This window comes from Phacochoerus africanus, chromosome 7 (genome assembly GCF_016906955.1).
Source record: "Phacochoerus africanus isolate WHEZ1 chromosome 7, ROS_Pafr_v1, whole genome shotgun sequence".
Classification (NCBI taxonomy): Eukaryota; Metazoa; Chordata; class Mammalia; order Artiodactyla; family Suidae; genus Phacochoerus; species Phacochoerus africanus.
Genome location: NC_062550.1, coordinates 68,103,780 through 68,131,653, shown reverse-complemented (window position 1 = coordinate 68,131,653; position 27,874 = coordinate 68,103,780). Strand labels below are relative to the sequence as shown.

At 55.1% G+C, this 27,874-nt stretch overlaps 1 protein-coding gene across 4 annotated transcripts; it reads left to right on the top strand.

The window, feature by feature from the left end:
* Positions 1-9,996: 9,996 nt before the first annotated feature.
* Positions 9,997-27,514, top strand: PLEKHG6 (pleckstrin homology and RhoGEF domain containing G6). Of its 4 annotated transcripts, XM_047787762.1 has the most exons (16): positions 9,997-10,151; positions 11,360-11,565; positions 12,802-12,957; positions 13,494-13,658; positions 13,964-14,059; positions 14,331-14,381; positions 14,661-14,810; positions 15,562-15,672; positions 15,794-15,943; positions 16,121-16,258; positions 16,495-16,614; positions 17,241-17,373; positions 17,488-17,603; positions 25,617-25,759; positions 26,418-27,116; positions 27,299-27,514. In XM_047787762.1, the coding sequence occupies exons 2-16, from the start codon at positions 11,428-11,430 to the stop codon at positions 27,306-27,308; spliced, it is 2,376 nt and encodes a 791-aa protein (XP_047643718.1). In that variant the 5' UTR covers positions 9,997-10,151; positions 11,360-11,427; the 3' UTR covers positions 27,309-27,514. The 4 variants fall into 4 exon arrangements, with proteins under 4 accessions (XP_047643718.1, XP_047643722.1, XP_047643719.1 ...); XM_047787766.1 differs by lacking the exons at positions 25,617-25,759; positions 27,299-27,514 and having other exon boundaries at positions 10,027-10,151; positions 26,418-26,477; XM_047787763.1 differs by lacking the exons at positions 25,617-25,759; positions 26,418-27,116; positions 27,299-27,514 and adding an exon at positions 23,593-24,116 and having other exon boundaries at positions 10,027-10,151.
* Positions 27,515-27,874: the final 360 nt, after the last annotated feature.

Here is a 27,874-nt window from a genome sequence, read left to right as displayed (position 1 = left end):
ATGCAGCTGCCCTGGGGACAATGGCAGAACCTCAGATGAGGCAGCTATCGGACTAAAGCAGTCACCAAAAGGTGGGCTCAGTTGCAAGCTCTCAGTAATGTCCACAGCATCCCCATTCTACAGACAAGGAAGCTGAGGTACACTGAGATCAAACAGTTTACCCAAGGTCACAAAGCTGGTAAATGGTTGTTTCACTTATTCACTGCCACACTAATGCTGTATTCATTTATAATGTTGTGTTAATTTTTTTTTTTGTGGATGAAAAATCCACAAGAATTCATTTCTTTGGATGAAATTTCATCCACGAAAAGTCTAATAACAGACAATTATTAGCGGGTGGGTCTGAGGTCAGCTTGGGCCAGGCGAGGCTGATTTCACCTGGGCTCACTCACGCATCTGTGTCCACGGGGCAGCTTTATTTTGCCTGGCGTGGGATGGCCAGGGATAACTTCTCTCACCCCCACAAGGTCTCTAGTGCTCCACAGGCTATGCTGGGCCTGTCCTCAGGAGGCTGGGAAGGTGCCAGGAAAGAAGGAAGGTGGGCAAAGCCTTCAGAGCCCCAAGATCAAAACTGGTTCGCGGTCACTTTTACTCTGGTGGCCAAAGCACATCACCAGGCCACACCTGGAGTCGGCCTGGGAGGATGCCGGTAGATGGCAGAGATGCCCAGAGGCCTGGAACCTGGGGATGACCTACTCCAGTGATGGATGCAAACTTCAGAGACCTCAGTCTCAAGCCTTATTCTGCAGCTACCACCCTGTCCAATCTTTAGTTAGCATTTGTTTCAAGTTCCATCAGTTGGTGCACCCAGCACTTTGATGGGCCCTGAGAGGGGAAATGTCCCCCTTTTAAGGAGCACATGGCCTATTTAAGGAGATGCAATACCCACTAAAGGCAGGAGGAGTGACAAAGGTGGCAAAAGCAACAGGAATCAGGGAGTTCCCATCGTGGTGCAGTGGAAATGAATCCAACCAGGAACCATGAGGTTGCAGGTTCGATCCCGGGCCTTGCTCAGTGGGTTAAGGATCCAGTGTTGCCGTGAGCTGTGGTGTAGGTCGCAGACGCGGCTTGGATCCAGCGTTGCTGTGGCTCTGGCGTAGGCCGGCAGCTGTAGCTCCAATTAGACCCCTAGCCTGGGAACTTCCATATGCCTCGGGTATGGCCCTAAAAAAAAAAAGCAACAGGAATCAAAGGAGGTAAAAAGGTACAGGGACAGGAGAAGCCCGAAGGTGGGGCGGGGGTTGATCTGGGTCTTGTAGAATGGACAGAATTAAGTCCAATGGTGAGTAATGAGGGACAAATAATTCCACTTCCTCCTCCCTCCCCAGGTACTGAAGGAGCGGAAGGCAAGGGGAGATGGGACAGGGGACTCATGAGGAAGATTGTTCTCTAAATCCCCTCTCAGCTGGCCCCTCAGCCCCCTACAGTTTTCTATCGGCCCTGGACAGGCACTGAGTGCCCTGATCCCAAGGACAAGTATATTCCATTCTCATGGGAGTTTACCCATGAGAGCATGGTGGCATCCCAGAAAAATCTTTGGTTTTGCTGAGCAAAAGGGCAGGCAGAGCTCCTAGAAAGAGGACAAGGGCAGGTGGCTTTATAAAGGAAAGGGGATGAGGCTTCAGGACTGATGATCAGGAAGAGGGCCTGGAAAGAGACAGAATGGAGAGGATGAAGGGATGCTGGGAGGAGTGATATTTTGAGGACCAGGGTGATGTGTGAAGACGATTTTTTTCTTTTTTCTTTTTTTTTTTGGCCATGCCCCTGGCATGCAGAACTTCCCAGGCTAAGGATCGAACCCAAGCCACAGCAGTGACAACACGGAATCCTAACTGCTTGGCCACCAGGGAACTTCTGTGCAGGCACTTTGTGTGCTTGCGTGCGTGTGTGTGTGTGCGCGCGCGTGTATTTTCAGGGCCACACCCCCAGCATATGGAGGTTCCCAAGCTAGGGGTCAAATTGGAGCTGCAGCTGCCAGCCTACACCACAGCCAAAGCAACACGGGATCTGAGCTGCATCTGAGAACTACACCACCGCTCATGATAACGCCGGATCCTTAACCCACTGAGCAAGGCCAGGGATCGAACCTGCATCCTCATAGATACTAGTCAGATTCATTTCTGCTGTGCCGTGACAGGAACTGCTGAAGGGGCTTTTTTAAGGAAATATTGCTTGTGGTGAGCTGCAGGACTCTGAGCTCCAGGACACAGCCTTGAGCAAAGGCCAACATCACTTCCTAAGGCAGTGGGGGTCAGAGCTCTGTTTCTTTAAATGCTGAGATGCCCTTTAGGTTGGAAACAAGGCAGTTGGTTTCTGCTGGTTCCCTTGCCCTGTGGCAGGCTTACCCACAGTAACCCATTTATTTTCTACAGGATGGTGGCGAGAGGGGCAGGCTTGGGGATCAGACACACCTGAGTTCAAATCCTAGCTTTTCCTCTTGCCAGCTTCATCCTCTTGAGCATGCTATATAACCTCTCTGAACCTGTTTCCTCCTCTGTTGTAGGAGAATAATACCTAACTCATAGGGTTTTATGAGGATTAAATGAAATCACACGTGTCAGGTGCTAAATTATGCCTACACCTAGTAATTACTATATTAAAAAGTTAGCTGTCAAAAAAAAAAAAAAAAAGGAGTTCTTTTGTGGTGCAGCAAGTTAAGGATCCAGTATTGTCACTGCAGTGGCTTGGGTGGCTGCTGTAGCTTGGGTTTGATCCTTGACCCTGGAACTTCCACATACCATGGGTGCGGCCAAAAAAAAGAAAAAAAAAGTTAGCTGGCATCATTATAATGATCCTAAAATGTAGTATCATTATCCTCATTTTACAGACAAGGACAGACACTTGGAGAGGTCAAGTTCACCTGCCCCATAAGCCCTCTTGAAGGGCCTGCCATTGAACAGCTGCCAGCCTACACCACAGCCAAAGCAACACGGGATCTGAGCTGCATCTGAAACCTATACCACCACTCATGGCATAGTGAGGAGTGCAAGAGGCCGTGACAGCCATCTAGGCAGACAGAAACAATTCAAAATCAGGGTGGAGGAGCTCCCTGGTGGCTCAGCAGTTTAAGGATCCGGCATTGTCACTGCTGTGGCTCTTTTTTTTTTTTTTGTCTTTTTGCCCTTTTGCCTTTTCTAGGGCCCCTCCAGCGGCACATGGAGGTTCCCAGGCTAGGAGTCGAATTGGAGCTATAGCCGCCGGCTTACACCATAGCCACAGCAATGTGGGATCCAAGCCGAGTCTTCAACCCACACCACTGCTCATGGCAACGCCGGATCCTTAACCCACTGAGCAAGGCCAGGGATCGAACCTGCAACCTCATGGTTCCTAGTCGGATCTGTTAACCATTGCACCACAGCGGGAACTCCACCGCTGTGGCTCAGGTTCCATCCCTGGTCATGGAACTTCCACATGCCATGCATGCAGCCAAAAAAAAAAAAAATCAGCGTGGAGATGAGTATAAAGTGGGAATAAAATGAAAGGGAGGTCAGAGGAGATATTTGTCCCAGAGGCTCACAGAGGTCTCCTGTTGGAGGCTAGTGGTTGGACCAGAAGCCCGCTCCAAAGCCCCATTGGATATGGGGGTTGGATCCCAGCTGTTTCACATGCTGGCTTTGGGCCCTTGGCCAAGTTACTTTACGTGAGACTCAAGTCTCACATCCCTCAAACAAGATAAAGCCAGCATCCCTGTTCCATTGGGTTGTGATGAGGAGAAAGGTGATTATTCTTCACTGAGCACAGGCCCAGGCACATGGGACGGTTCCTGAGACCTACCTGCTGCCCCTATGAACACCAACTGAGAACCGGGGTCTCTGGAGGATGAGGAGATGATCCAGGGCTGCTGGATGCTGCTAACATGATCCGAACTGTGGCTCAGTTATCTAAAGGGGGACCCACAATACAGAGAAGAGTATTCCCCAGAAGATGAGCTGCAGGTATTTGGGTCAGAGATGAGAAAGAACTTCCTGAAAGTCAGCGTTGTTCAATTAAATTAGAATGAATAATTTAGCACTGTTGTGCTAGTGTCTGCTTTAGGAGTGAAATATCTGCCCTTCCTCCTGGGCTGGGCAAGATATGTCATAACGAGATGGGCCCAGAGAGTCTGTCTCTCTGAGCAAATGAGCCTGGAAATACACATGTCACGAGCAAGGGCTGGCTGTGAGTTTGGACTCTGTGACAAAGGCCACGGAGTTTAAAGAAGCTGACCATGGGGAGTGGGGGAGGAGCTGTTCTAGCTTTAAAAACATTTGCAAGAACTGATCCAAAGCCTTAAACTTCTTAATTCCATGGGCTTGTGAATCTTCTTCGGGCTGAGGAGACCCAGTGTCCACACAGGCCTGAGGGAGGAAGTCAAATGACCGCTTGGAGGAAGTGACTCTCCCTGATCAGGGTCTCTTGAACAAAGGCAGAGACTGGGCAGCAGCCTCGTGGAAGCTGTGATGCAGCGGCGAGGACCATCTGCTGAGGACATTAGGCAGCGCTCCTGCACGAGAGGAGTCTTGGGTTGTGAGACCACATCCCTCCCACTTAACCAGAAATGGCAGAGATTTGGGGACTTGTTCACTCCGAGCCCCTAGACCAAGTCAACTCTAACTGCAATTCCAGGGATTGCCACTAGGGGAGACCACAGCCCACAGGGGCTGGGAGGCGAGTCAAAGCCAGGAACTAAACCGCCTCCAGAGTCCAGAGAGGTTGTTTTTGTATCTTTTTTGTGGGTTGTTTTTTTGGCCCAAGCCTACCGCCCATGGAAGCTCCCTGGCCAGGGATCGAACCTGAGCCACAGCAGTGACAAAGCCAAATCCTTAACTGCTAGGCCACCATCCTTGAGTTTTGCTACATTCTCATCATTCTTAGAGGCCCAAGCCAGGGAGAAGAGTATAGAACATTCCCACAGGTGGAGACTCCAGTGTCATGGCCTCAGCTTCACCTGCTAAGGAACCTGCCTGGGGGTTCTGAGCCACAGAGGTCCTATTGGTCTGGTTAAGATGCCACAGCTCCCCCCACACCAACCCCAGGACCAATGGCAGGAGCACAGAGCACAGACCTGGACAGTCACACACCTGACCCCAAGGTCTGCTCCAGGAAAACTCAAGAGGGTACGCATAGCTTTGGGGCCCCCAGCTCCTCTCCTACTCACTTTCCCCCATCAGCATCACCAGAGCAAAGGCCTTACGCTCTCCCATTGCCCTGGTCTTGGTCTAATGTACGAAACATCTGGAGTTCCCGTCATGGCACAGGGGAGATGAATTTGACCAGGAACCATGAGACTGCCGGTTCAATCCCTGGCCTCACTCATTGGGTTAAGGATCCGGTGATGGAGGTTGAACACGTGGATCAGATCTGTCATTGTTGTTGTTGTGGCATAGGCCGGCAGCTGTAGCTCCAATGGACCCCTAGCTAAGAACTTCCATATGCCAAGGGTGCAGCTATTAAAAGCAAAAAAAAGAAACATCTGATAAAACCCCTAAGACAGAGGGAGCCCTTTGTCCCCACCAAGGCTGAGCCATCTTAAGTCTCTCTCTCTGGAGCCCTCATCATCCATAGACTCCTTCTGGATATAATATTCTAAGAGATGCACTACCAAGCCATCAGAATTGGCATGCACAGTAAAACTTCTGTGGCACGGTGGTCCTAGAGGGCCAGAACCTTCCAAAGGAGCACCACGGAGGAAATGCTGAAGCTACAGGAATGAACCAGGAATGCCCTACTGAAGTTGGGGAAGAATTCCCGGCGTTTAAAAAACAGAGGCGGTGCCTCTGGGCAGAGGTAGAGAGATGACAGCGTAGGCATGTCTACCTACAAGTCATCTCTCTCTGGGTCCTCCAGCAAGTCAAAGTTGTTCAACGCCACAGACACCGATGCAGGTCTGTGCTAGGGCCTCCCTGCCCTCAAGGAGCTCGGAGTCCAGTGAGGGTCATGGGCGAGGTACTAGGCAGAATCAGAGTGGTGCCTTTCCAGGAAATATGTAGCCAAGACATTGAAAGCAGGAGGAAAGTGATCACTCTGGTTGGGGGATCTTCAGGAAAAGTTTCGTGAAGGAAGGAGGCCCTCGAAGGAGGAAGAAACGGAGATGGGAGGAGAAGGGGTCAGTTCCATTACGCTGGCCTGGGGGCGGAAGCGGACGTACTTGAGCAAAGTCATGGACGCAGGGAGGTCAAGACAGATTCAGAGAATGGGGACGCATCCAGGGGTGGAGAAGGGGAGCAGCAGATGAACGTTGGGAAGTATAACTGGGGCCGTGCCATCGAGGTCCTTGAACACCACGAAGAAGTTTGTGCTCCAAAGCCACGACCCAGAAATCAGGTGCTGGGAGGGTGGGATGTTCCGAGAAAACCATCAGGGCAGACTCTCAGGAGGCCTTTGGGAGGCCTTCCCCCCAGCTTTATTTGTTTTTTTTGGGGGGGGGGGTGTTGGCCACACCCTCACGCAGAAGTTCCCAGGCCAGGAATTGAACCTGCGCCACAGCAGTGACAATGCCAGATCCTTAACTACTAGGCCACCAGGGGAATGCCCCCCTTTCCTTTTAAACACATTTCTTTCTGTTGTTGTTGTTGTTGTTGTCTCTTGTCTGTTGAGGGCTGCGCCCCGAGGCTTATGGAGGTTCCCAGGCTAGGGGTCCAATCGGAGCTGTAGCTGCCAGCCTACACCACAGCCACAGCAAAGCAGGATCCCAGCTGCATCTGCGACCTACATGGCAGCTCACGGCAATGCCAGATCTTTCAAACCCGCGTCTTCGTGGATACTAGTCAGGTTCATTACCACTGGTCCACAGCAGAAACTCCTCCATGTATATCACATATATCAGCCTTCTGTTCCCCATTAGTCTGCAACGTCCAGGAAGTCAGGGACGATCTGGACACTGGGAATGACACGATTCTCTACTAGTCCTCACACTGGGAATACACATTCTGTATATTCCCAGCACTGTGCACGGATGAACACTGCCAGTAAGTGGGGAAGGGGGGCGGGCACCACTTCTGGTCTAAGGCACTGTCAGCTGTGCCCAGTGGCCTGGCCTCCTGGTTTTATCTGCCCCACATAACCTGATGCTTCCCAGCTGGAGCCCTCAGCTTCCCCACCCACCCCCACCCCTGTCCCCACAAGCAAGACACGCCTCCCATCAGCTCCCTTGTCACAGTGCCTGCTAGCACCTCATTAACCCAGATGGCCCCCGCCCTGCTCTGAGAGACATGGGCTAGGCCAAGTTCAGGGGTCAAGGGAGTCTCCCTGACCTTCCTGCCTGTGGGGAAGGAGAGAAGGTACATGGGGCCCCCTATGCCAGCCCCAGAAGTCACCTCACGCTGCCCAGGACAGATGCTTTGACCCTCAGAGGTCCAATCTTGGACAGACACCTCCCCAGCCTGATAAGGGCCATTTGCTCAGGGGCAGAAACTGCAGCACAGAGAGGGACAGGTCTCATGCCAGAGATGCCAAGGAAGGCTAGTTTCAGCCAGAAAGAAAGACACATATCCCAGTGGCCCTCTTGGGCCAAGGGCCAGGTGCTCCCCAGCCACTCAGCAGAGGCCAACCCGCCAACCTCCCAACTCTTCGGGCTTTGTTCGACTCCCTGAGATGTGTTTCCCTCTCGGCCTGTCACACAGGGGTGTCTCTCCACCGCACAGAAGAGACACGTGAGGCTGTGGCAGGCCCAAAGAGAACTCAGGAGAACCACCCCCCAGCCCACATCTCAGGCCGGCCACTCCTCCAGCACTGAGGCTCCAGCCTTCCCTGGGAACCTCTCCTCCCAGGGAGGATGAAGACAGGCCCTGGAGCATGGGTGGGTGGAGACTGGATCTCAGCCTTGAGGGAAGTGAAAGGGTTAACTCTCGCATGTGTCCGCTGGGCCAGTTGAGCCTGCTCTCCCTGGACCCTGTAAGCACAGGCCACCTCTGGTGTGTTCTCTCAATTTCAATTCCTCTCTCCTTTCCGCTTCCTTCCGGGAAACACTGGGGACCTTGGCACCAGCAGTCTCTGGGGTGTCATTTAATACTGCAGTAATCACCACCTTCTGTTTACTGGCCCTCATAGCTACTCTTGTCATCCCTGGATCCATGTCTGCCTGCCTGTCTGTCTGTCTGTCTCTGTCTCTCTCTTTCTCTCACACACACACAAACACACAAATGGGAAAAAGGGCTTCTCTTCACCTCAGTTCCTATCCCACCTGACTTCTCTCCCTAAAACTGATCCTCATCAATCGGGAGGCAGGAAGCAGGAGGTAGGATGCAGAGAGCTGGAGGTACAAACACGGCTCTTGTGAACTAGCAGAGCAATCACATAACAGCCAGCTCAGAACACGAGAATATTGGAGGAGGAGTAGAAGGAAGGCAGATGAAATCGGAAAATATCAAAAGATAAAGTTGCCAGAGGGGGAGGGAGGACTAGAACACATCAGATCATTTGTGTGTTTAATATCCCATTCAAGAGAGAATAGAGACCCGGGAGTTCCCGTCGTGGCTCAGTGGTTAACAAATCCAACTAGGAACCATGAGGTTGCAGGTTCGATCCTTGGCCTTGCTCAGTGGGTTAACGATCCGGCGTTGCCGTGAGCTGTGGTGTGGGGGTCGCAGATGCAGCTCCGATCCCATGTCACTGTGGCTGTGGCGTAGGCCGGTGGCTACAGTTCCGATCGGACCCCTAGCCCGGGAACCTCCATATGCCACTGGAGTGGCCCCAGAAAACGCAAAAAGACAAAAAAAAAATGTGAGAGGGAGAATAGAGACCCTTTCCCCAGTGATAAAAAGAGAGGATGCTTTTGAAAGTGTCTGTACACTTCAGAGCTGTATCAGTCACTGCATGGTGAACTCCCAGGAGGAAGACCACAGGACAGGGTGGAGGGGTGGGAGCACAAGGACCTGCCCCCCACCCCCTCTGCACTAGATCTTTGGCTTCATGATTATGAGATGACAAAGACCACACATCCATGAACACTTTTTTTTTTGTCTTTTCTAGGGCTGCACCCACCAGAGCCACAGCATCGCCAGATCCGAGCCGCGTCTGCGACCTACACCACAACTCACAGCAACACCGAATCCCCAACCCACTGAGTGAGGCCAGGGACAGGAACCCTCAACCCCATGGTTCCTAGTCAGATTCGTTAACCACTGAGCCAAGATGGAAACTCCTCCATGAACACTTCTGATTTCCAAAGTCCAGTATTATCTGACAGGTGATGTGTCCTGATGTGGGAATGTGAAGACCTGTAGTTCCTTGAACTTTTACTAGCTGCCGTAGGAGCTGGGAGGACTTCCTAAAGCCCAGAGTGCGCCTATCTGCCGGTAAAGGGTGAGGGTGCCCCCATCGGATACCCCTGTCCTTCCCCGCCTCCCCCCACCCCCAGACTTAGGTAAGGGAAGAAATGTTGGGTCAGCCTCAAGGGAGTACCAGCCACCCTCCCTGGAGCAAAGGCGAAGTCCAGCCTTCCACCAGATGGCTAGAGCCGGCAAGCAGAGATAAAGGTCACACTTTGGACTGACTCCACAGCCAAAGGGCAGGGGGGGTTGGGGGGGTGCCTCGGGGTCCCCGGGCCCCCAGGCCCTTCTGCTGCCTATCAAGCTCCCCTGCAAGGTTAAAGGAAGAAAGCGAGGCCCAGGTCCAGGCCCTGGCAGGAGGGACTAGCCACCCACTCATGGCACGCGCGAAATGAAGTGGGCACCTGCTGCCGGTCACTCGGTCACTAGGTCATCACCCCCGCCGCCTCCCGCCGCGGGTCCCCATCCTCGAAGTTACGGTTCCGGCAGGGGTCTGGCCCAGAGGGCAGCACGCGAGGGTGGGGGTGTCAGGCCGGGCCGGGTAGGTAGCGATTTCAGGGGCGAAGAGAACTGGGGAGTGGGACCTGCGGAGTCAGCCCTCCTCACCGGAGGAGGGTGGCGGTTGCGGCTCAGGCCAGGCTGCTCGGTCCCAGAGGCCCCACCGGCTCCAGCCGCGCAGCGGGTCCGCTGCCTGCGGGAGCGGGAGGAGCCAGCCCGCGGCCCCGCCCCTCCGCCCCCTCCCTCGGGACCTGCCCTGCGCTGCCCGGGTCCCGCGGGCTGTTGGGTCCCAGACCCGGCCTGGCCGCGGGGCGGGCATCGCCGTGGGAGCCGTCGGCGACCGGGAGCCCCGCAGGCGGGGGCCAGCAGCGCGGGCAGCCGATGCCGGGACACCTGTGCGCCCAGGTGAGCGGTGGGCGGGCCGGGCTGGCGCGGGCGGGGCGTCCGGGCAGGGGGTCGGGGCGCGGGGGGCGGGAGAGAAAGGGAAGCCGGGTCAAAGCTCAGAAAGGAGAACCCTGTGGAGGAAGAGCTCTAGGAGGAAGGACTACTGGGGGGGCGGAGGGGGCCGGAGACAAGGAAAACGTCGTCCTCCCTGCTCATAAATCAGAAACGCGAAGGGGGAAGGCTGTGGGTCCTTGAGGGCCCACTTGTAAGGGGGCCAGCACCTGCTTAGGAGGCCTCTCCTCTCCAGGCCCTGCCCACCCAGAGCGGGTCCTCCTCGATCCAGGTTTAGGGGAAGGGATGGAGCCCCAGGCACGGCTCCCGGCCCCACGGAGAGGTTCCCAGAGGCGGGAAGACCAAACAGAGCCTGACCCCTCTTGGCTCCTCTCTAAGGCCAGTGGCCTGATAACTGTCTGTGGCCCGGAGGGTCCAGGTAAGGGGTGGGCAGCTTTTCAGTAAAAGGCCAGGGAGTAAATTGTTCAGGCTTTGAAGCCACTATCCATATCATCTCTGTCGGGACTAGCAGGAAAGCAGCCACAGATAACTGACCGATAATAAGACCAAGGAGATGTGCCAGTGTTCTGATAACATTTTATGAATGTGGAGTTTGAATTTCATATGATCTTCCTATGTTATGAAATATTATTCTTCTTTTGACTTTTGCCAACTCTTTAAACATGTAAAACAACATTCTTAGCTTGTGGGCTGTGCAAAAACAGGTGGTGACTGGACAGTCTCCAGCCACCCACCTTGCCCCCGAGTGACAGTCTCCAGTCACTCCCCCCCCACCCTCACCATGAGGAAGGGGAGGGTAGAGCCTGGTGGGAAGGGAATCTCCCCACTTGGGGGCATTCAGGGAGCAGGGGACCTGTCTGAGCCCCTTGCTTCCAGGTACTCTCAGGACTGCAGCATACTTGGAGGCCAGCGTCGGAGCTGGCACCCCAAATGTGCACCTGCGAGAGAGGGGTATAGTTCCAGGGGCTTTCTAGCCAGCTTGGGGAGGGGGTGTGCTCCACCCCCTCAAGTCAGAGATGAGGCAGCTGTGCTCTCCCAACACCCAATCTTGGCCCTCCCCTTCCCGTCTCTCTCCCCTCCCCCCAACCTCTGCCCTCCAGCCTGGTGCCACCCACTGACCAAGGCTGGCCCTTCCACTTCATATTTTCTCTCTGCAGTCTCAGGAGGCCCCTTTCTCCTGGACATCGGAGCTATGACCCTTTGGAGGTGAACAAGGAGAGAAGGGATGCAGGCTTTTGGGCCTCCCAATGAAGGGCCCTTCCAAGGACTGGTGGCCTCCCGTATTGAGACTTATGGGGGTCGGCATTGGGCCTCCGCCCAGAGTACTCCTGGCAGCCTCTATCCCCGAGGAGGCCCCGTGCTGGTGAGTCCAGGCTGCACCCTAAAGGTGACCTGGGTGGGGCAGGAGGGAGAACCCCATGGCTTTCAAGCCTCTGTCCCTTTGCCAGACCTTGTGCTGGTCGATTCTACCCCGCATCCCTGCCTTCTTTCCTGGGCGGTGACAGGGACGGGGTTGTGCTGGGCCAGGCTCCCTCCTGGAATGCCACACCCAACCCAGACAGAGGGGGCAGGTGAGACAGAGAGTCCCGAGAGGCCAGGCCCTCAGACAAGCTGTTAGACTGGTGGGAGACACGGAGCTGGCGGGGACAGTCACCAAACCCTGGGGTTGCCACCTCCCAGACTCCCGCCTCTCCTTGGGAGGAGCCTGTGGGTTCCCTGAGACCTGCCTCCCTCTGAGTCAGGCCTGGAGGAAGAGCAAAGGTTCAAGGTGTCCCTACTGCACAGGTGGGGAGGGGCGTGGGGACCTGCCTGGCTCCACCCCGGGCCCCACCCTCCTGGCCAGCCTCCCGTGCTGACCAAGGAAAGGGGTGTGGCGGCCCAGGGTCTTTCCCTGGGCCTCCAGGCTTACCCTGCACCTTGAGAACAGTTCTGCTTCCAGCCCTGGGGGTATCCCCTGCCAGAGAAGAGGAGGAGCTGGCCCAGGGAGACAGCTGAGGGTGGGAAGGGAGCCTGGGAGCTTTGTGGGTACATCAGGCCACAGGCATGGAGGAATGTGACCAGGCCTGCCCGGGAGGAGGCGTCTGGCCTCCGTCTCAACCTGTCACAGGGAAGGGCAGCCCCTCCCAACTGGATGGGACACCGGCTGCAGGCCCCAGGGAAGAGGCTGCACATGTGTGTGCCCTCATCCCCACGTGCGAGGGAAGCTGTCACAGACAAGGGAGGCTGGGAGGGCCCCAGAAAGCAGTGTGCACCGGGCACTGTGCACGCCCGGCCGCTGTGAGCAGGCGAGCCCAGGGTGCATCCAGAGCCCACTCGTGTGCCTACTTGTACTCCTGCTCTGCATGCGGCTCCACTTCTACCTGGGCCCCTGGGAACCCAGGCTGGTGTGCCCCTGCCCAACCCCACCTGGCTGCCCTGGCAGCATCCACCGTGACTCAGAGCAGGAGCCACTCACACTAAACTGGTTTGAGGGGAGAGGTGAGCCGGCTCAACTTGCAGGCCTAGGGGATGCTGTCTGGAGCCAAGCCTGGCCCCACTGCCCCTCTGGGACTTCCAGGGGCAGGGAGCACCCCCAGAATCCCCCCTGCTCCTCCTCCAGGATCCCAGCCGCCGACGCCTCCCGGGCTACGGCCCCTTTGCCAAGGGTTTCGTCCCAGCCAGAGGCCTGTCTCCCTTGAGGCTGCGAGAACCAGAGCCTGAGAAGAGGCATGGAGGCCACTTTGGGGCTGGCCCCCCTCACTCCCCAAAGCTCAAGGTAAGGGGTCCCTCTCTGCCTTGCTGCAAGGTCCTCCACAGACAATCAGAGCTGAGAGCCAGGAGTCCGTCCAAGAAGCCAGGTCTAGCTCTGAATTGGGGCCCATCTCTAAGCCAGGCTGACCCATAAAAATGTCCCCTTTCTGGGAAAGTGTCAGAATGGTTCCTGAAACCACTGGTTTTTTCTGTTCCATCCTGGTCTTCACCTGAAGGTCCCTCTCAAGGGTTCTGTCTCGGGAGAGCCCTGGAGGGTATCTTTCTGGTCAGGGAGCTCAGGGCAGATGCCTCTGTCCAGGGACCTTCTGCAGGCGAGGTTCTAGCAACATGTTCCAGCAATGCCTTGTCTCCTGAATACCAGCCGGGGTCGATCCCTGTCCCCCGGGCCTGCGGGTCCTCACTCACACTCAGAGCAGCTTGCCACCTGCCATTCACACACACACACACACACACACACACACACACACAGAGTCCTTCCCGAGCTGGGTGGTCTGGGTGCCTAGGACATAGCCAGGACTCACCCCCTCTCGGCGCCCCCAGGAAGTCCCCAAGGCCCATGAGCTGGAGATGAGACTGCACACATTCAGCATGTTTGGGATGCCCCGCCTGCCCCCAGAAGACCGGCGGCACTGGGAGATCGGAGAGGGCAGCGACAGCGGCCTGGTCATTGAGAAGTCCTGGAAGGAGCTGGTGCCTGGGCACAAGGTGGGCCTGGGACACAGTGGTGTCGTAGACCCACACACACACACCTCACCTCTGCCTCTTGGGAAAGCCCTGGGAGGCACCTCGCTCTAACTTCTAATCCTGGCCTCAGCTCCCACTAGCGCACCCCCATCCAGATAGCAAACCTCTCTGCGCCTCGGTCACCTTGTCTGTGACATGAGGATAACACCCCCCGTACACTGGAGGATCGGTGGAGGATTAAAGGCCATCTGTGAAGTAGATCCAGTGGCATGTAACCACTGGTGGCTGCTGGACTTGTCTTCATTCCCCATCCTATCCCCGCCCAGGAGATGAGCCGGGAGCTTTGCCACCAGCAGGAAGCACTGTGGGAGCTGCTGACCACGGAGCTCATCTACGTGCGGAAGCTCAAGATCATGACGGATGTGAGCCTCCCCCAGCCCCAGCCCTGACCCCATCCTTGGCAGCCATGGCAGCCACCTCCCCGCATCATCCCCCATTCTCCAGACCAGAAGGGCAGGGTTGCTGGAGAGGGAGGCACAGGATACCCCATCCCCCTGATGTGAGACCTGCCTGGGTGCTTGGGGAAAGGTTAGCCGTACTGAAGGTGGAGGGGGGTGGATGCTGTGGCGGGCCAGGCTGGGGTCCAAGAGGAGGAAGTTAGGTGCTGAGATCCCCCTCTCTCCCGGCATCCAGCTCCTAGCCGCCGGTTTGCTGAACTTGCAGCGAGTGGGTCTGCTGATGGAAGTAAGTGGGCGCTGGGGGCAAGGAGTGGGAGGCTGAGCCCGGGGAGTTGGGGGTGGGGTCAAAAAGAGCCCCCCAGGCTGCCCAGCATGAATTGCCACCGCCCCCGTTACTAGGACACCCCCTGCCCTCCCCACACCCCTTCTTGCCCTAGATCCCAAATAGGCTTCAGGTCCACCACAGCTCCTGCCATCCAGGCATAGCCGCCTCCACCTGTCATGGCAGGTGCTACCCACAGGTCACCTGCTGAAACATGTTGCTAAGGTCTGCTCCCCCCTCCAGGTGTCAGCTGAGACCCTGTTTGGAAATGTTCCCAGCCTGATTCGAGCCCACCGGAGCTTTTGGGAAGAGGTGCTGGGGCCCACCCTCGGGGAGACCAGGGCCTCAGGCCAGCCTCTGGACCCTCTCAGCCTGCAAAATGGCTTCCTGACGGTGAGGCTGGAGAAGGGTGGGGATGGGGCGGGGCTGGGAGAACAGTACGCAGGGCATAACCGTGCAACTGGAATCCTGCCGTGACTTGATGGGGTCCAAGGACACAGCCCCGACCCCCAAATACCACCTCACCTCCAGTCTTCATTCCTCAAGTATGACCTCTGCCCCGAAGACCCTTTGGGCTTCTGGAGACCCCGGAGGGCAGCTGTTTCAGGGAAGGGCTAGACCTATGCCCTCATCAGCCATGAAATCTTACCTCTGGGTCAGAGACCCAGTGACAAGCAGTGGGAAACAAGAATGGGGCTAAGCCAGGTGGCCCCTGGGGGGGGGCAGTGTGATAGGCACAGGGGCACCCATAAGTGAAAGCAGGAGCCCCAGGATCAGACCTCCCCCCAGTTCATCACCTGGGGGCCTTGCAGAGTTGGACTGGGGTAGAGAGACAGGTCTCTTGGAGGCCATTGATGGCCCCCTGCCCCAGGAGCAGGGCTCTGGACAAGCCTCAAGTCACCACCCCATGGCCAGCATGAAACAGGATCCACAGTGTCCTGAAAAGTTTCGGGCTGAATTATTGATGGCGAGTGAAGTCCGGAGCAGCAGGACAAGGCGGGGGCTGAGGATGGAGCTCAGAGAGCAGCAGCCAGTTGATCCCTTGGGACCGCACTCCTCTATGGAATCCACGCCAGGCTCCTCCCCAGCCTGGTCCCCGCCCTCCTTCCCCAGCCCACTCCTACCCCTGCATCTGTCCCTCCAGTTCAGCCAGCGCTTCCAGCCCTATGTCCTGTACTGCCTGCGAGTGAAGCAGACCATGGCCTACGCCCGGGAGCAACAGGATAACAACCCTCTCTTCCACACCTTCGTGCAGGTGCGAGAGGGGCTGCCTGGGGAATGGGAGGCAGGGGTCCCTGGCCCAAAGCTGAGTGCACCCCCTGGGTGGAGCAGGAGCAGCTTGCAGCCCCCTGACCCCCTCCCACCTTCCCTGGCAGTGGTGTGAGAAGCACAAGCGCTCGGGGAGGCAGATGCTGGGGGACCTGCTCATCAAGCCCCACCAGCGCATCACCAAGTACCCGCTGCTGCTCCAAGCCGTGCTTAAGAGGAGCCCGGAGGCCCACGCCAGGGACGCCCTGAAGGCCATGGTAGGGGCTGGCAGGACCTGCGCCCTCGGGAGCTGGGAGACGGGGAACGGCTCTCCAAACTCTTGAGGTCCTGAGTGTACGAGACAGTGTGGCCCTGATGTTGGCTGGGAGGATGGAGGGCGAGGCGCTGATCTGCCCACTCCCACGCACCCCACCCTTCCCCCCCATCTTCCCTAGATCGCGGCAGTGGAGTCGTTCCTCAGACACATTAACAAGCAGGTGCGCCAGGACGAAGAGCAGGAGAGCTTGGTGGCTGCAGCCCAGCGCATCGGGCCCTACGAGGTGCTGGAGCCAGCCAGCGAGGAGGTGGAGAAGGTGAGCAAGCCTGAGGGAAGGTGGCTCAGAAAAAGCGAGGCCCCGGGAAGAAGGGATGAAGCAGGCCTAGAGAGGGAGGGGCAGGGAGCCTCGGGCAGTGCGTTCCCACCATCCCTTCCAGGGCCGAGGGCCCAAGGGCAGGTTCAAGGGAGTGAAAGGGAGGCCCTGGGATGCTTTCTCTCCCACAAGAGGCGGCATACTCAGGGCTCGGCACCTCTGCTCTCTGCATCCCTCAGAACCTGCGTCCATACGCCACCCTGGACCTGATGTCCCCCATGCTGGGGGTTGGCCCTGAGCACACTCGGCAGCTGCTGCTTGAGGGGTTTGCGCGCATGAAGGAGGGTCGAGAAGGGAAGGTGAGTGGGCTGCGGGAGGGGCGGAGGAGATGGGTTAGGGTTAGGGGTGGGAGATGGATGAGCCAGGAGGCTGGAAATGGGAGAAGAGGGGATGGGTGTCTATGCGTGTTTGTGTCTGTGTGGGCCTTTGTGTCTGTGTATAGCTGTGTGTATTCGTATCTGTGTGTCCGTGTGTGCCTATGTGTCTGTATGTTTGTGTGTATCTGTGTCTGTGAGTGTCTGTCTGTGTGCCTGTGTGTATCTGTGTGTGCCTATGTGTGTCTGAGTGTGTATGTGTGTCAGTGTCTGTGTGTCCGTTTATGTTTGTGTGTATCTGAGTGTGTATGTGTGTGCCTATGGGTGTCTGTGTCTGTGTGTATCTCTGTGTGTTTGTGGGTGTTGGGAAGAGGTTGTGGTTTGGACTAGACTCTGGTTGTTTGTGTGACACTGAATCAGCCACCTTCTCTGCCTCTGAAGTGAGAGATGGGCCCAAACTGATGCAGCTCCCAGCTCTCACATCCCACAGCTCTGCACCCATCCCTATGCGGTGTGCACCTGTGCCCGCACCCCACGTGTGAGCCCTGACCCCTGTTCTGCCTGCCCCCTGCTCCGGTTGACCCTCATCTCCCTCCCGCACTTGCCCCCAGCTGGACGTGTACCTGTTCCTCTTCTCTGATGTGCTCTTGGTGACCAAGCCCCCTCGCAAGGCAGACAAAGCCAAGGTTATCCGCCCACCCCTCATGCTGGAGAAGCTGGTGTGCCAACCGCTCCGAGACCCTAGTATGTTTCTCCTGGGGGGACTTAGTCCTCATTTCCCATGAGCAGGGCAAGGAGAGGTTGGGATGGGGATCTGAGAAGGTCCAGCCTTGGAAGCAGACCTCCTCCTCCACACAGGCAGCTTCCTGCTGATCCACCTCACCGAATTCCAGTGTGTCTCCAGCGCCCTCGTCGTGCACTGTCCCAGCGCTGCAGACCGCGCCCAGTGGTTGGAGAAGACCCAGCAAGCCCAGGTATGTGAAACCAGGGGTGAGGTGGGGGGCAGGAAGCGGGGGGATGCCCAGGGTCCTGGAGCTCAGACACAGGAGCACAAGAGGGGACAAGGGGGAGAGAGGCTGGAATGCAGACAGCTTTAGATCTGAACTTCCGGCCCTCAGGCGCACCTTCAGAGGGAGAGGCAGTCTTAACCTTCGTTAAGAGCACAGAAGAGGGGTTCTCGTGTGGCTCAGTGGTTAATGAGTCCAACTAGGAACCATGAGGTTTCGGGTTTGATCCCTGGTCTCATTCAGCGGGTTAAGGATCCGGCATTGCCCTGAGCTGTGGTGTAGGTTGCAGAGGTGGCTCAGATCTGGCGTTGCTGTGGCTGTGATGTAGGTTGGCAGCTACAGCTCCAGTTAGACCCCTAGCCTGGGAACCTCCATATGCTGCAGGTGCGGCCCTAGAAAAGACAAAAAAAAAAAAAAAAAAAAAAAGAAGGAGCACAGAAGAAAGCCTTTGGCCAGCTGGGGTGCCGTCCCTGTTCCCGGGAAAGCCAGGGCAGCTTCCCTGAAGGTTTCTGGGCGGTTCAGCCTCCATTCAGCAGCTGTGAATGGGATACCTCCTGGGTGCCGGCACTGGCCAGTTGCTGGGAAATCAGAAAAGAACAAAACGCCACTTTGCCCTCAAGGAGTATGCGCTGCAGCCTAGCCAGACAAACCAGTGTACAAATAAAAGAAACGTGTGGACAGAATGGAACTATGATGGAGACGGGATGATCCACTCTGTCTGGTGGGTTGGTGGGAAAGGGATTATGCAGAGGACAGGGATGCTGAGAAGGCTTCCCACAGCAGCAACTGTCTGAGCACCACTTTCTTGGGGGTGGGGGGGTATCTAGGTGTGTGTCAGGTGAACGAGGTGGGCAGGAAAGCTACCCCAGATAAAGAGCAGAATATGCTAAGGTCGGAAATCAGAAGCTGATGCGTGTGTTGAGAATCTCCAGCCTCGTGGTTGGTGTTACCCAGGCATCCAGCACAAGGGCAGCGCGGCAGCAGGGAGGTACCGCCAGCCCATGCCCATCTCTGGATGCCTTGCTGGGGAACTTGAACTTTGTCCTGTAAATGACACAGAACCAGGGAAAATGTTAACCAGGGAGTGACCTGGGTAGATTTATGCAATAAAAGCTAGAGGAGGGAGTTCCCGTCATGGCTCAGCAGAAACGAATCTGACTAGCGTCCATGAGGACACGGGTTCGATCCCTGGCCTTGCTCCGTGGGTTAAGGATCCGGCATTGCCCTGAGGTGTGGTGTAGGTCACAGACATGGCTCAGATCACGTGTTGCTGTGGCTGTGGTGTAGGTCAGCGGTTACAGCCCCCATTTGACCCCTAGCCTGGGAACCTCCACGTGCCACAGGAGCGGCCATAAAAAGACCAAAAAAAAAAAAAAAAAAGCTAGAGGAATTCAAAAGAAGGGCCACCCAAATGAGGTTGCATTGGTTACCTCTTGGTGCCTTAAAGCAACAGAAACATATTCTCTCAGAGATCTGAAGGCCAGAAGTTGAACATCTAGGTGTCAGCAGGGCCGTGCTTCCTCTCCAGGGCTCTAGGGGAGAACCTTTCCCTGCCTCTCCCAGCTCCTGGGGCTCCGGGTGTTCCTCAGCTTGGGGCCACATCCCTCCACTCCCTGCCTCCATCTTCTCTGTGTGTCCCTGTGTCCCAGGCTCCCTCTCTGTCCCTTAGAGAGACACCAATCATTAACCCCAAATTCAGGATGCCTTCAGCTTGAGATCCTGCACTTAAGATCTGGGCACATTGGCAAAGTCCCCTTTTCCAAACGAAGTCACTCACATTCACAGATTTGGGGGTCCGGACCTAGACCTGTCTTTCTGGGGTCACCATTCAACCCACTACAGGAGCAGCATGGCCAAAGAGGGAAGATCTGAGTTGGATTTTAAGGATGGGGAAGATGCTGAGCAGAAGAAACAAGGGGAAAATTGGGCTGGATTTATTTGGGGTATGGTGACCATGCCTGGCTGAGTCTGGAGGGAAGTGTTTTGAGTGGAGCCAGTGATGAGAGGCTGAGTTCTAGGACGCCCCAGCTGCCTGCAGAAGAGTGTGAAGTGGATGAGGCTCAATTGAAATGGGTTGGCACATTGACACAAGAGCAAGGGATGGCCATGGTGAAATCTGTATGTTTTGTCTTGAATTGTCAGATGGCAATGTGACAGATGGGCTGGGGGAGGGCGAGATTGGTGGCATTTGCTGTACAGTCTGGGCATGAAGCATTGACGTTTGTTGCCATGGCATTAGGAACATAATGCAAAAAAAGAAAAAAAAAAGAAGAAGAAAGGAGCTGAAGAAGGAAGAGACAGGTGAGCCTTAGGGAGATTATTAGAAGTCTGTACTGAATGCATGGAGGTCTAGGTTTCGACCCCAGCTCTGCCTCTCAGCAGCTAGGTGACCTTGGATGAGTTATATGGCCTCTCTCATTTTCCATTTCTTCACCTGCAAAGTGGATAGAAATAGTAACAGTCCTTGCTCCCAGAGGGGATTCAAAGAAACCATTCAGATTAAACAGGTGGCATGGTGCCTACTCTCGGTAACCCAACTCCGCAAGGACAAAGGATGACTTTGCTTTCAGGGTTCCTGGGTGAAAGGTTACTTTGGCGATGACAGAAATGAAATCATTTGAAAAGGAAACCTGTTTGTTTAGTTGTTGCTTCCTGGGCGGGGCGGGGCTGGGGTAGTAAGGTTTAGTTTTAAACAGAAACATTTTGGAAATGCAGTCGTGAGGTCAGCCAAGGGGAGCTCTCTTAGGGGCTTTTGGAAACATGCAAACACAGACCGAAGCTCAGGTGAGAAATAGGAATGGACAATGAAAGTTATGTAAAAGTTCCTCACCCAAGGGAAAAATGGTGATGGATGTGAACTAGACTTATCGTGGGTCACTTCATAATATAGACAAATATTGAATCATTACATTGTACACCTGAAACTAACATAACGTTATCCATCAGTTATACCTGGATTTTGGGAAAATGCACTTTGAACAAGTGAAATCATAGTGTAGACAGTTTCTAAAGAATGCAACTTCACTATTTTTAAAGTGTGTAAATCAAAGTAGGGCTGCCTTTAAAGAGTAGATTATAATGATTTGTCATTTGCACATTAGGTAATTAGGGCTTCTGAAACTTTTGAGGATGTGTGAAAATCATCTTTTTTTTTTTTTTTTTTTTGCTTTTTAGGGCTGCACTCACGGCAGGTAGAGGTTCCCAGGCTAGGGTTCCAGTCAGAGCTACAACTATCAGCCTACACCACAGCCACAGTAACATCAGATCTGAGCAAGGCCAGGGATCAAATCTGGAACGTTATGGTTCCTAGTCGGATTTGTTTCCACTGTACCATGACGGGCACTCCCCAAATCCTCCTGTTCTTCAAATAATTTTGAGCATTCTTCCCACAAATTTCCTTTTGATCATTTCATAATGTGGAGAGTTTATTTAAGAAAAAGAAAACTCTGTTTAAATACTGCATTGAAAATGCAGGATTAGGAGTTCCTGCTGTGGCACAGTGGTTAACAAATCCGACTAGGAACCATGAGGTTGCAGGTTTGATTCCTGGCCTTTCTCAGTGGGTTAAGGATCCAGCATTGCGGTGAGCTGTGGTGTAGGTTGCAGACATGGCTCGGATCTTGCATTGCTGTGGCTCTGGCATAGGCCGGCGGCTACAGCTCCTATTCAACCCCAGCCTGGGAACCTCCATATGCCATGGGAAGCAGCTCTAGAAAAGGCAAAAAGACAAAATAAAATAAAATAAAATGCAGGATTAGGAGAGTAAAAAATAATTAGGATGGTTACTCAATTAAAAAAACGAAAAAAGAAAGAAAAAAGAAAGAGTTCCCGTCGTGGCTCAGTGGTGAATGAATCCAACTAGGAACCATGAGGTTGCAGGTTCGATCCCTGGCCTCGCTCAGTGGGTTAAGGATCCGGCATTGCCGTGAGCTGTGGTGTAGGTCGCAGACACGGCTCAGATCCTGCATTGCTGTGGCTCTGGTGTAGGCCAGTGGCTACAGCTCTGATTAGCTGGTACGGCCCTAGAAAAGGCAAAAAGACCAAAAAAAAAAAAAAAGGAGTTCCCATTGTGGCTCAGCAGGTTAAGAACCCAACACAGTGTTCATGAGGCGTGAGTTCAATCCCTGGCCTCGCTCAGTGGGTTAAGGATCTGGTGTTGCTGTGGCTGTGGCTGCAGCTCTGATTCAACCCCTAGCCTGTGAACTTCCACATGCTGTGGGTGCGGCCCTAAAAAGAAGAAAAAAAGAAAAGAGGATGCAAGGCAGAACCTCAGATCTTGTGCCCTCCTGCCTTCAGGGCTTCCACTTCCTTGGACACCTAAACAAGATGGTGACAGTTCCCAGGAAGCCAGAGGCAGGGGACAGGGTGGGGGTCATCTGCTCTGACCCCTGCTCCAGGCTGGCTCGGAGTCCCCTCTCCCCTGTACCATCCTCCCCAGCCCAGTGATCATGAGGCTAGACTGGCTGGCCGATGACACCACACTAGCGGTTCACTGAGCTATACTAAAGCCTGGGGAAGAGGGGAGAGGGGCGCCCCAGGGATCCCAGATCCAGCTCCCCACGGCAATAGATAAGGGGCCCTTACTGGCCTGAAGCCTTTTTTCTTCATCACTCCCACCACCTTACTTCTTCCTCTTCCTTTTACTCCCTTCCTCAGGAAGACATCCCCTCCCACCTTCTCCCCTTTAGAACCCCCAGGGAAACCACTGAAAATTGCTGGGTTTTTTTTTTTTTCTTTTTCTTTTTGGGGCCACGGCACATGGGTAAATGGAGGTTCCCAGGCCAGGAGTCAAATCAGAGCTGCAGCCACCGGCCTCTACCACAGCCACAGCAACGCAGGATCCTTAACCCTCTGAGCAAGGCCAGGGATCGAACCCGTATCCTCATGGGTACTAGTAGGGTTCAGGTAACTCACTGAGCCACAACAGGAACTCTCAATTGCTGGTATTTTATCATACAAACTAATTTAGCCCCTGGAGTCTTACTCCAGGTTACCAAAGGTAAAGAAGCCGTTTCTGATACATAACCAAGCAGTGCACAAGCTCCCGCCTCCCCACGCAAAACCCAGAGCCCTGAAACTTTGAAACGAATTTCTCCGGCTACTGCCTCACACCGGAGTCTTAGGTTACCCTTCTCTGAGTTACCACCAGTCTTTGTCAACGGAAGAGGGCAGTAGCGCATCTACTGGTCTGAGGGGTCAGCCCATTTTTTTCTCTGCATTACAGCAATGTACATATAGATTTATTCCTAGTGGGTCTGACTGCGGTGGCTTCAGCTTTTAGAGAAAAGGAGCTTCTCGAGAGGAGCGAGACTGAATCTTGGGAAATGCCCACATTTAGAGCCTGGGAAGAAGCCGAGCAACCAGTGCCCGTGAACAGAAAGCTGTCAGAAGTTATCTCACTTCTCTCAGCCCAGTCCTCAGCTGGAAACTGCAGGCTAGACGGGAGAGTTTGTTTGTAAGCTGCTTGGCCAGAAGCCCAGCACTTAACAACAGGGGCTCCATAAATGTTTGTTATTGTTATCTTTAGAAGAAAGGGGTGGCCGGTGGTGCCTGGGTGCCTGGGTGGTGCCAACTAGGGAAATGCGTCTGCCGCTCAGAGTCTGAGGGCACCTTCAAGACACAGTTTTAGACCATGACGGGCTGCGGGGCGTGGGGAGAGGGGGTGAATCTGGGAACCACTCCATCGGCAGTGGGGAGAGGAGGCATTTCTTCCCAAGGCTTCAGTTCCCCACAGGGGCAAAGGAGGAACTGTTGCGGGGGGAGCCCTCCCTTTTCCTGGCTTTGTGGGGGTGTCACATTCTGGCCCAGGCACTAGTTTCCTCTTCCTTTCCCACCCTGCCCCCAACATGTCTCTCCTCTTAGCCATCTCAGGGTAGCCGGGGGCACTGCAAACAGCCTGGTCCCTGGTACCTGAGGTGTTGTGTTCCCCACCCCCATGCCACCTGCTTCTTCCCAGGTGGGACCATGGGCAAGTCTAGTGGAGATGCTGGTATCAGACGTTCCTTCCAGACCAACACCCCCTGCCTCCCAGTTCTTTGCCTGCACACACCGTCTTTATCCTGGACATCCAAAACATGAAACTGAACTTGGGTCCTGTGGGGCCAAAGTGCATCTCAGCAGGACAAGCAGACTGCCCCAGCCCCACCCTGACCCCTGAGAGTGGCCCTCTCACCCTCGTTCCTCCCCACACACCGAACAGCTGGGAGATGCAGAAAAGGTCACAGGACCTGGCCTGGTGTGCTGGTTTCCTGCCCCTAGGCACCATCACCCCCTGGCTCTGGCCACCAGGCAAGTCTTTTGGGACTTCTAAGACTCCTGGCATGAGACAGTGACTGGCAAGGAAAATTGGAAATAGAAGCCCGAGGTCATCTTCCTGTCCCCGTTCATCCATTTCTCTAACAGGTCTCTTGTACATCCCAGCGACCCCCTACCCCACTGTGTTTCTGGAGAGGCTTTGAGAAGGTGCCTAAGAGTTGCTGGTTCATATACAGGGGGGGGGGGCGGGGGCGGGGTTGTAGTTCAAATTACTTAATAGCCAGCATGGCATGGGCATCAGCCAATCAGAGTAGAGTATGGGGGGCGCGGTCCTAGAGATCGCCTGCGGTGCTAGCTGTCAGCCCTCTCCTGCTGGATCTTGGGGGCAGGGTAGTCCTGGGGAAGGGAGGTAGGAGGCACAGACAGTAGCCGTTTGCTCCCTGGCATGGAAGTACTTCGGTATTTCCACAGTGATATGGCCATTCCAGCCAGTGATAGTATCAGTGCTGCCCACAGCAGCCGCCACAACCTCTTTTGGCCAAGCCTCCACCTTCAGCCTCTCCAAGGGTACCGCTGCCATCCCTCCCTGCCCCCGAGAGAAAGTTGTCCTGTGATAATTCCTGACCCTTTAAGGCTGCCTTTGAAAAACAGTGTAGTTACTAAACTAGGACTCACGGGGAAGGCTCAGTCCCAGTCCCGGTTCTGCTTCTCTCTGTGTGACCTCATCTCTCTGTCTTGTTTTCTCATCTGTAAAATGGGCTAATATCCATACTTTCCACCTTGCAGGGTGATGGTGTGTATCAAATGACTGTATACACGTGGAGGTGCTTTATAAACCTCTTCTCAGATGTCCCTGTTTCATCCTGATAGCGCCTCTAGGAAAATGTTAAGGAAAACAAACTGTAACGTATCCTCTCTCCGTTCCCCTTGGGATGGTGGTGCTCTCATCTCTGAAGGACAGCAGAGTCCTCAGCCTAGGACAAAGCCTGTCCCCAGCCACCCTGGTGGTGGGAGAAAGAGGAACCTGAGCGTCCAGCATCATTGGCGGCACTTGCGCCACTCTCACCACCAATCAGGGAGGGCTTCCTGAAGGAGGGAGCCGACCAGATAGAAGGCTTGCCAAGGGGGTGTGAGAGGCAGGAAGGACTCTACAGGTAGGGAAAGGGGACTTCTGTTCACCCCAGCCACCCCTAGGGCCACCTCGAGAGTTCAAATCCTGCCTCCGTCCCACTTTCCCATCCCAACGGCATGACCTTGGCAGTTACTTAACCTCAGAGTCTCTGTTTCTCAGGAGTAAAGTAGGAGCAAAAATATCTGTCTCATAGGGTGGTTGTGAAGATGAAGCAAGATAATGTATGTAAAACACTTAGTGTGGTGCCTGGCATAGGGCAGGTGCTCAATAAATGAGAGATTTATCATTATTATTATTATTTTTATTTTTATTTTTTGGCTTTTCAGAGCAGCACTCTGGCATATGGAGGCTCCCAGGCTAGGGGTCTAATCAGAGCTATAGCCACCAGCCTACACCACAGGGACAGCAACGCCTGATCCAAGCCGTGTCTGCAACCTACACCACAGCTCAGATCTTTAACCCACTAGCCCACTGAGCAAGGCCAGGGATCGAACCCTCAACCTCATGGTTCCTAGTCGGATTCATTTCCGCTGCGCCACGACGGGAACTCCAAATGAGAGCTTTTGATGCAAGTACCCCTATCCCTACCCCAGGTCGCCCTGCAAAAGCTGAAGGCAGAGGAGTACATCCAACAGAAGAGGGAGCTCCTTGCCCTCTACAGGGACCGGGAGGAGTCCCCAAGCACCAGGCCCTCCACGCCTTCCCTAGAGGGCTCTCAGAGCAGCGCAGAGGGGCGGTAAGACACACAGGGAGCACAAGGTCTCCCAGAGTGGGGGGGGCTGCAGGCTGGGAGGCAGGAAAAAGGAACCCACAAGGCTGGGAAATGGCATTACAGCTGCGGGGGCGGGGGGGAGATGGGGACTAAACTGAGGAGCCCAGCCCACAGGTCGGAGTAGAACAGGTTGGTACCGTGCGAAGAACTGCATGGGACAGCCTAGAGGATTAGCCAGATGAGGGTTGGCACAGGATGAAGGAAACAGACATGAGAGGAGGTACCAACCCCCTAAGAAGAATAGGCTTCCCAGGCCAGGGAGGGAGAGTGACAGCCAGTATGGAATGTCAGATCTGCAGGGACCCTGCTAGTTCAAATCCCCAGAGAGAGAAAGGTTCACCCAGAATTAACACAGCTCTTGAGCCGCATGTTTTAGGATAACCTCAGGGGAGCTCAGCAAACACTTGGTCCAAGTTTAGGGACTGAGTGAAGTGGCTTAAGTGCCTCAGATTTGCTTACAGTCTAGCCAGTGAGATGAGAAAAACAATCAGTGCAGTGTAAAAGTGATTCCAAAATAAATTTAGAGGAGGAGCCATTTCTGGATGGAGTGATCCAGGGAGACTCCCTGGTCTTGAACTTGACCCCTCGGCATCTGACTCTGACCATTCACTATCAATTGTAGGACTCCTGAGTCCTCCACAGTCATCCCCCACCTGGTGGTGACAGAAGACATAGATGAAGATGCCCCCTCAGTCCCAGATGACACCTCGGACTCTGGCTATGGCACTCTGGTCCCAGGCTCTCCCAAGGGGGCCCACTCCCCGCTGAGCCGTCTACGCTCGAGGGCCTTTCGGCGGGACCCTCGCCTCACCTTCTCCACCCTGGACCTTCGAGCTGTTCCTTTGCGTCCCCAGCCTCCTGACCCCCAAGCTCCCCAACGCCGAAGTGCCCCTGAACTGCCAGGGGAAGGAATCTGGAAAGGAGGCAGTCTGCCCAGGGTAGACCTACCGGCCTGGTCTGAGGAAGAAGACAGGACACCAACGGGAGGGGATTTGGTGGTGGACACTTTACACAGGGCCCGACTTCGGGGGCAGCGTCCCCCATCCCCAACCCACGCCGACTCTGCCGGAGAAAGCCCCTGGGAATCCTCAGGGGACGAGGAAGAGGGACCCCTAGCCTGGGAACCTCCCAGCTACACGCCCTCCCCACACCCGCTCCGGGCTGAGGACATGCTCCGAGAGATCCGGGAGGAACTGGCCAGCCAGAGGATTGAGGGCATCCCCGAGCCTGCGGACAGCAGGCCTCGGAAACTGACTCGGGCCCAACTGCAGAGGATGCGTGGGCCTCGCATCATACACCTGGACACGCCCCTGTCCACGTCGTAAGTGCAGAAGGGAAGCTGGCGTGGGAGGGAGCGGGATGGGGCGCGGAGCAGGAAGCCCAGTGGGGAGGCAGGTCAACACAGGAGGGCCAGACCAGAGGGGGGTCATGGCAGGGAAGGGCCTTTAGGCTGGCCCTTTACCCCATGTCTGATTCCCTGACACCTGCCTTTATCCTTTTCAGAGAGGTGTGAGGAACACACAGGCGCCTCAGCATTTCTCCCGAAGGAAATCTCTCCCTAGGTGTGCTGGTCACCACCTCGACCCCTGGATTCTACCTCAAGGACACGTCCCCAGGCACCCTGGCCTTCCTGCTCTGAGGACTTTGGAGATCAAGAGCTGTACATTTATGTATCATAGACACACTGGAACCCCCACATAAAGTTGTATGTAAAAAGGACCGTCCAGGGCGTTCCCGTCATGGCTCAGTGGTTAACGAATCCGACTAGGAACGATGAAGTTGCGGATTCGATCCCTGGCCTCGATCAGTGGGTTACGGATCCCGTGTTGCTGTGAGCTGTGCCATAGGCCAGCGGCTACAGCTCTGATTCGCCCCCTAGCCTGGGAACCTCCCTATGCCGCGGGTGCGGCCCTAGAAAAGACAAAAAATAAAAAATAAAAACATGACCATCCAGCCAGCACCAGATGAGGGGGGAGGAAAGAACCTGGGGCGGGGGGGGGGGGGAGTCACTGAGTGAGCACAAGTGGCTCCTCTGTCGGCCAGCTTTGCAGTGTGTGTAGGTGTGTGTGTGAGGGGGGT

Coding starts and splice junctions, on each gene's coding strand:
- PLEKHG6 (XM_047787762.1), top strand. CDS start 11,428: ATGCAGGCTTTTGGGCCTCCCAATGAAGGGCCCTTCCAAGGACTGGTG. Junction 11,566..12,801: donor CCCGAGGAGGCCCCGTGCTG/GTGAGTCCAGGC, acceptor CTCCTCCTCCAG/GATCCCAGCCGCCGACGCCT. Junction 16,615..17,240: donor AGGAGGGTCGAGAAGGGAAG/GTGAGTGGGCTG, acceptor ACTTGCCCCCAG/CTGGACGTGTACCTGTTCCT.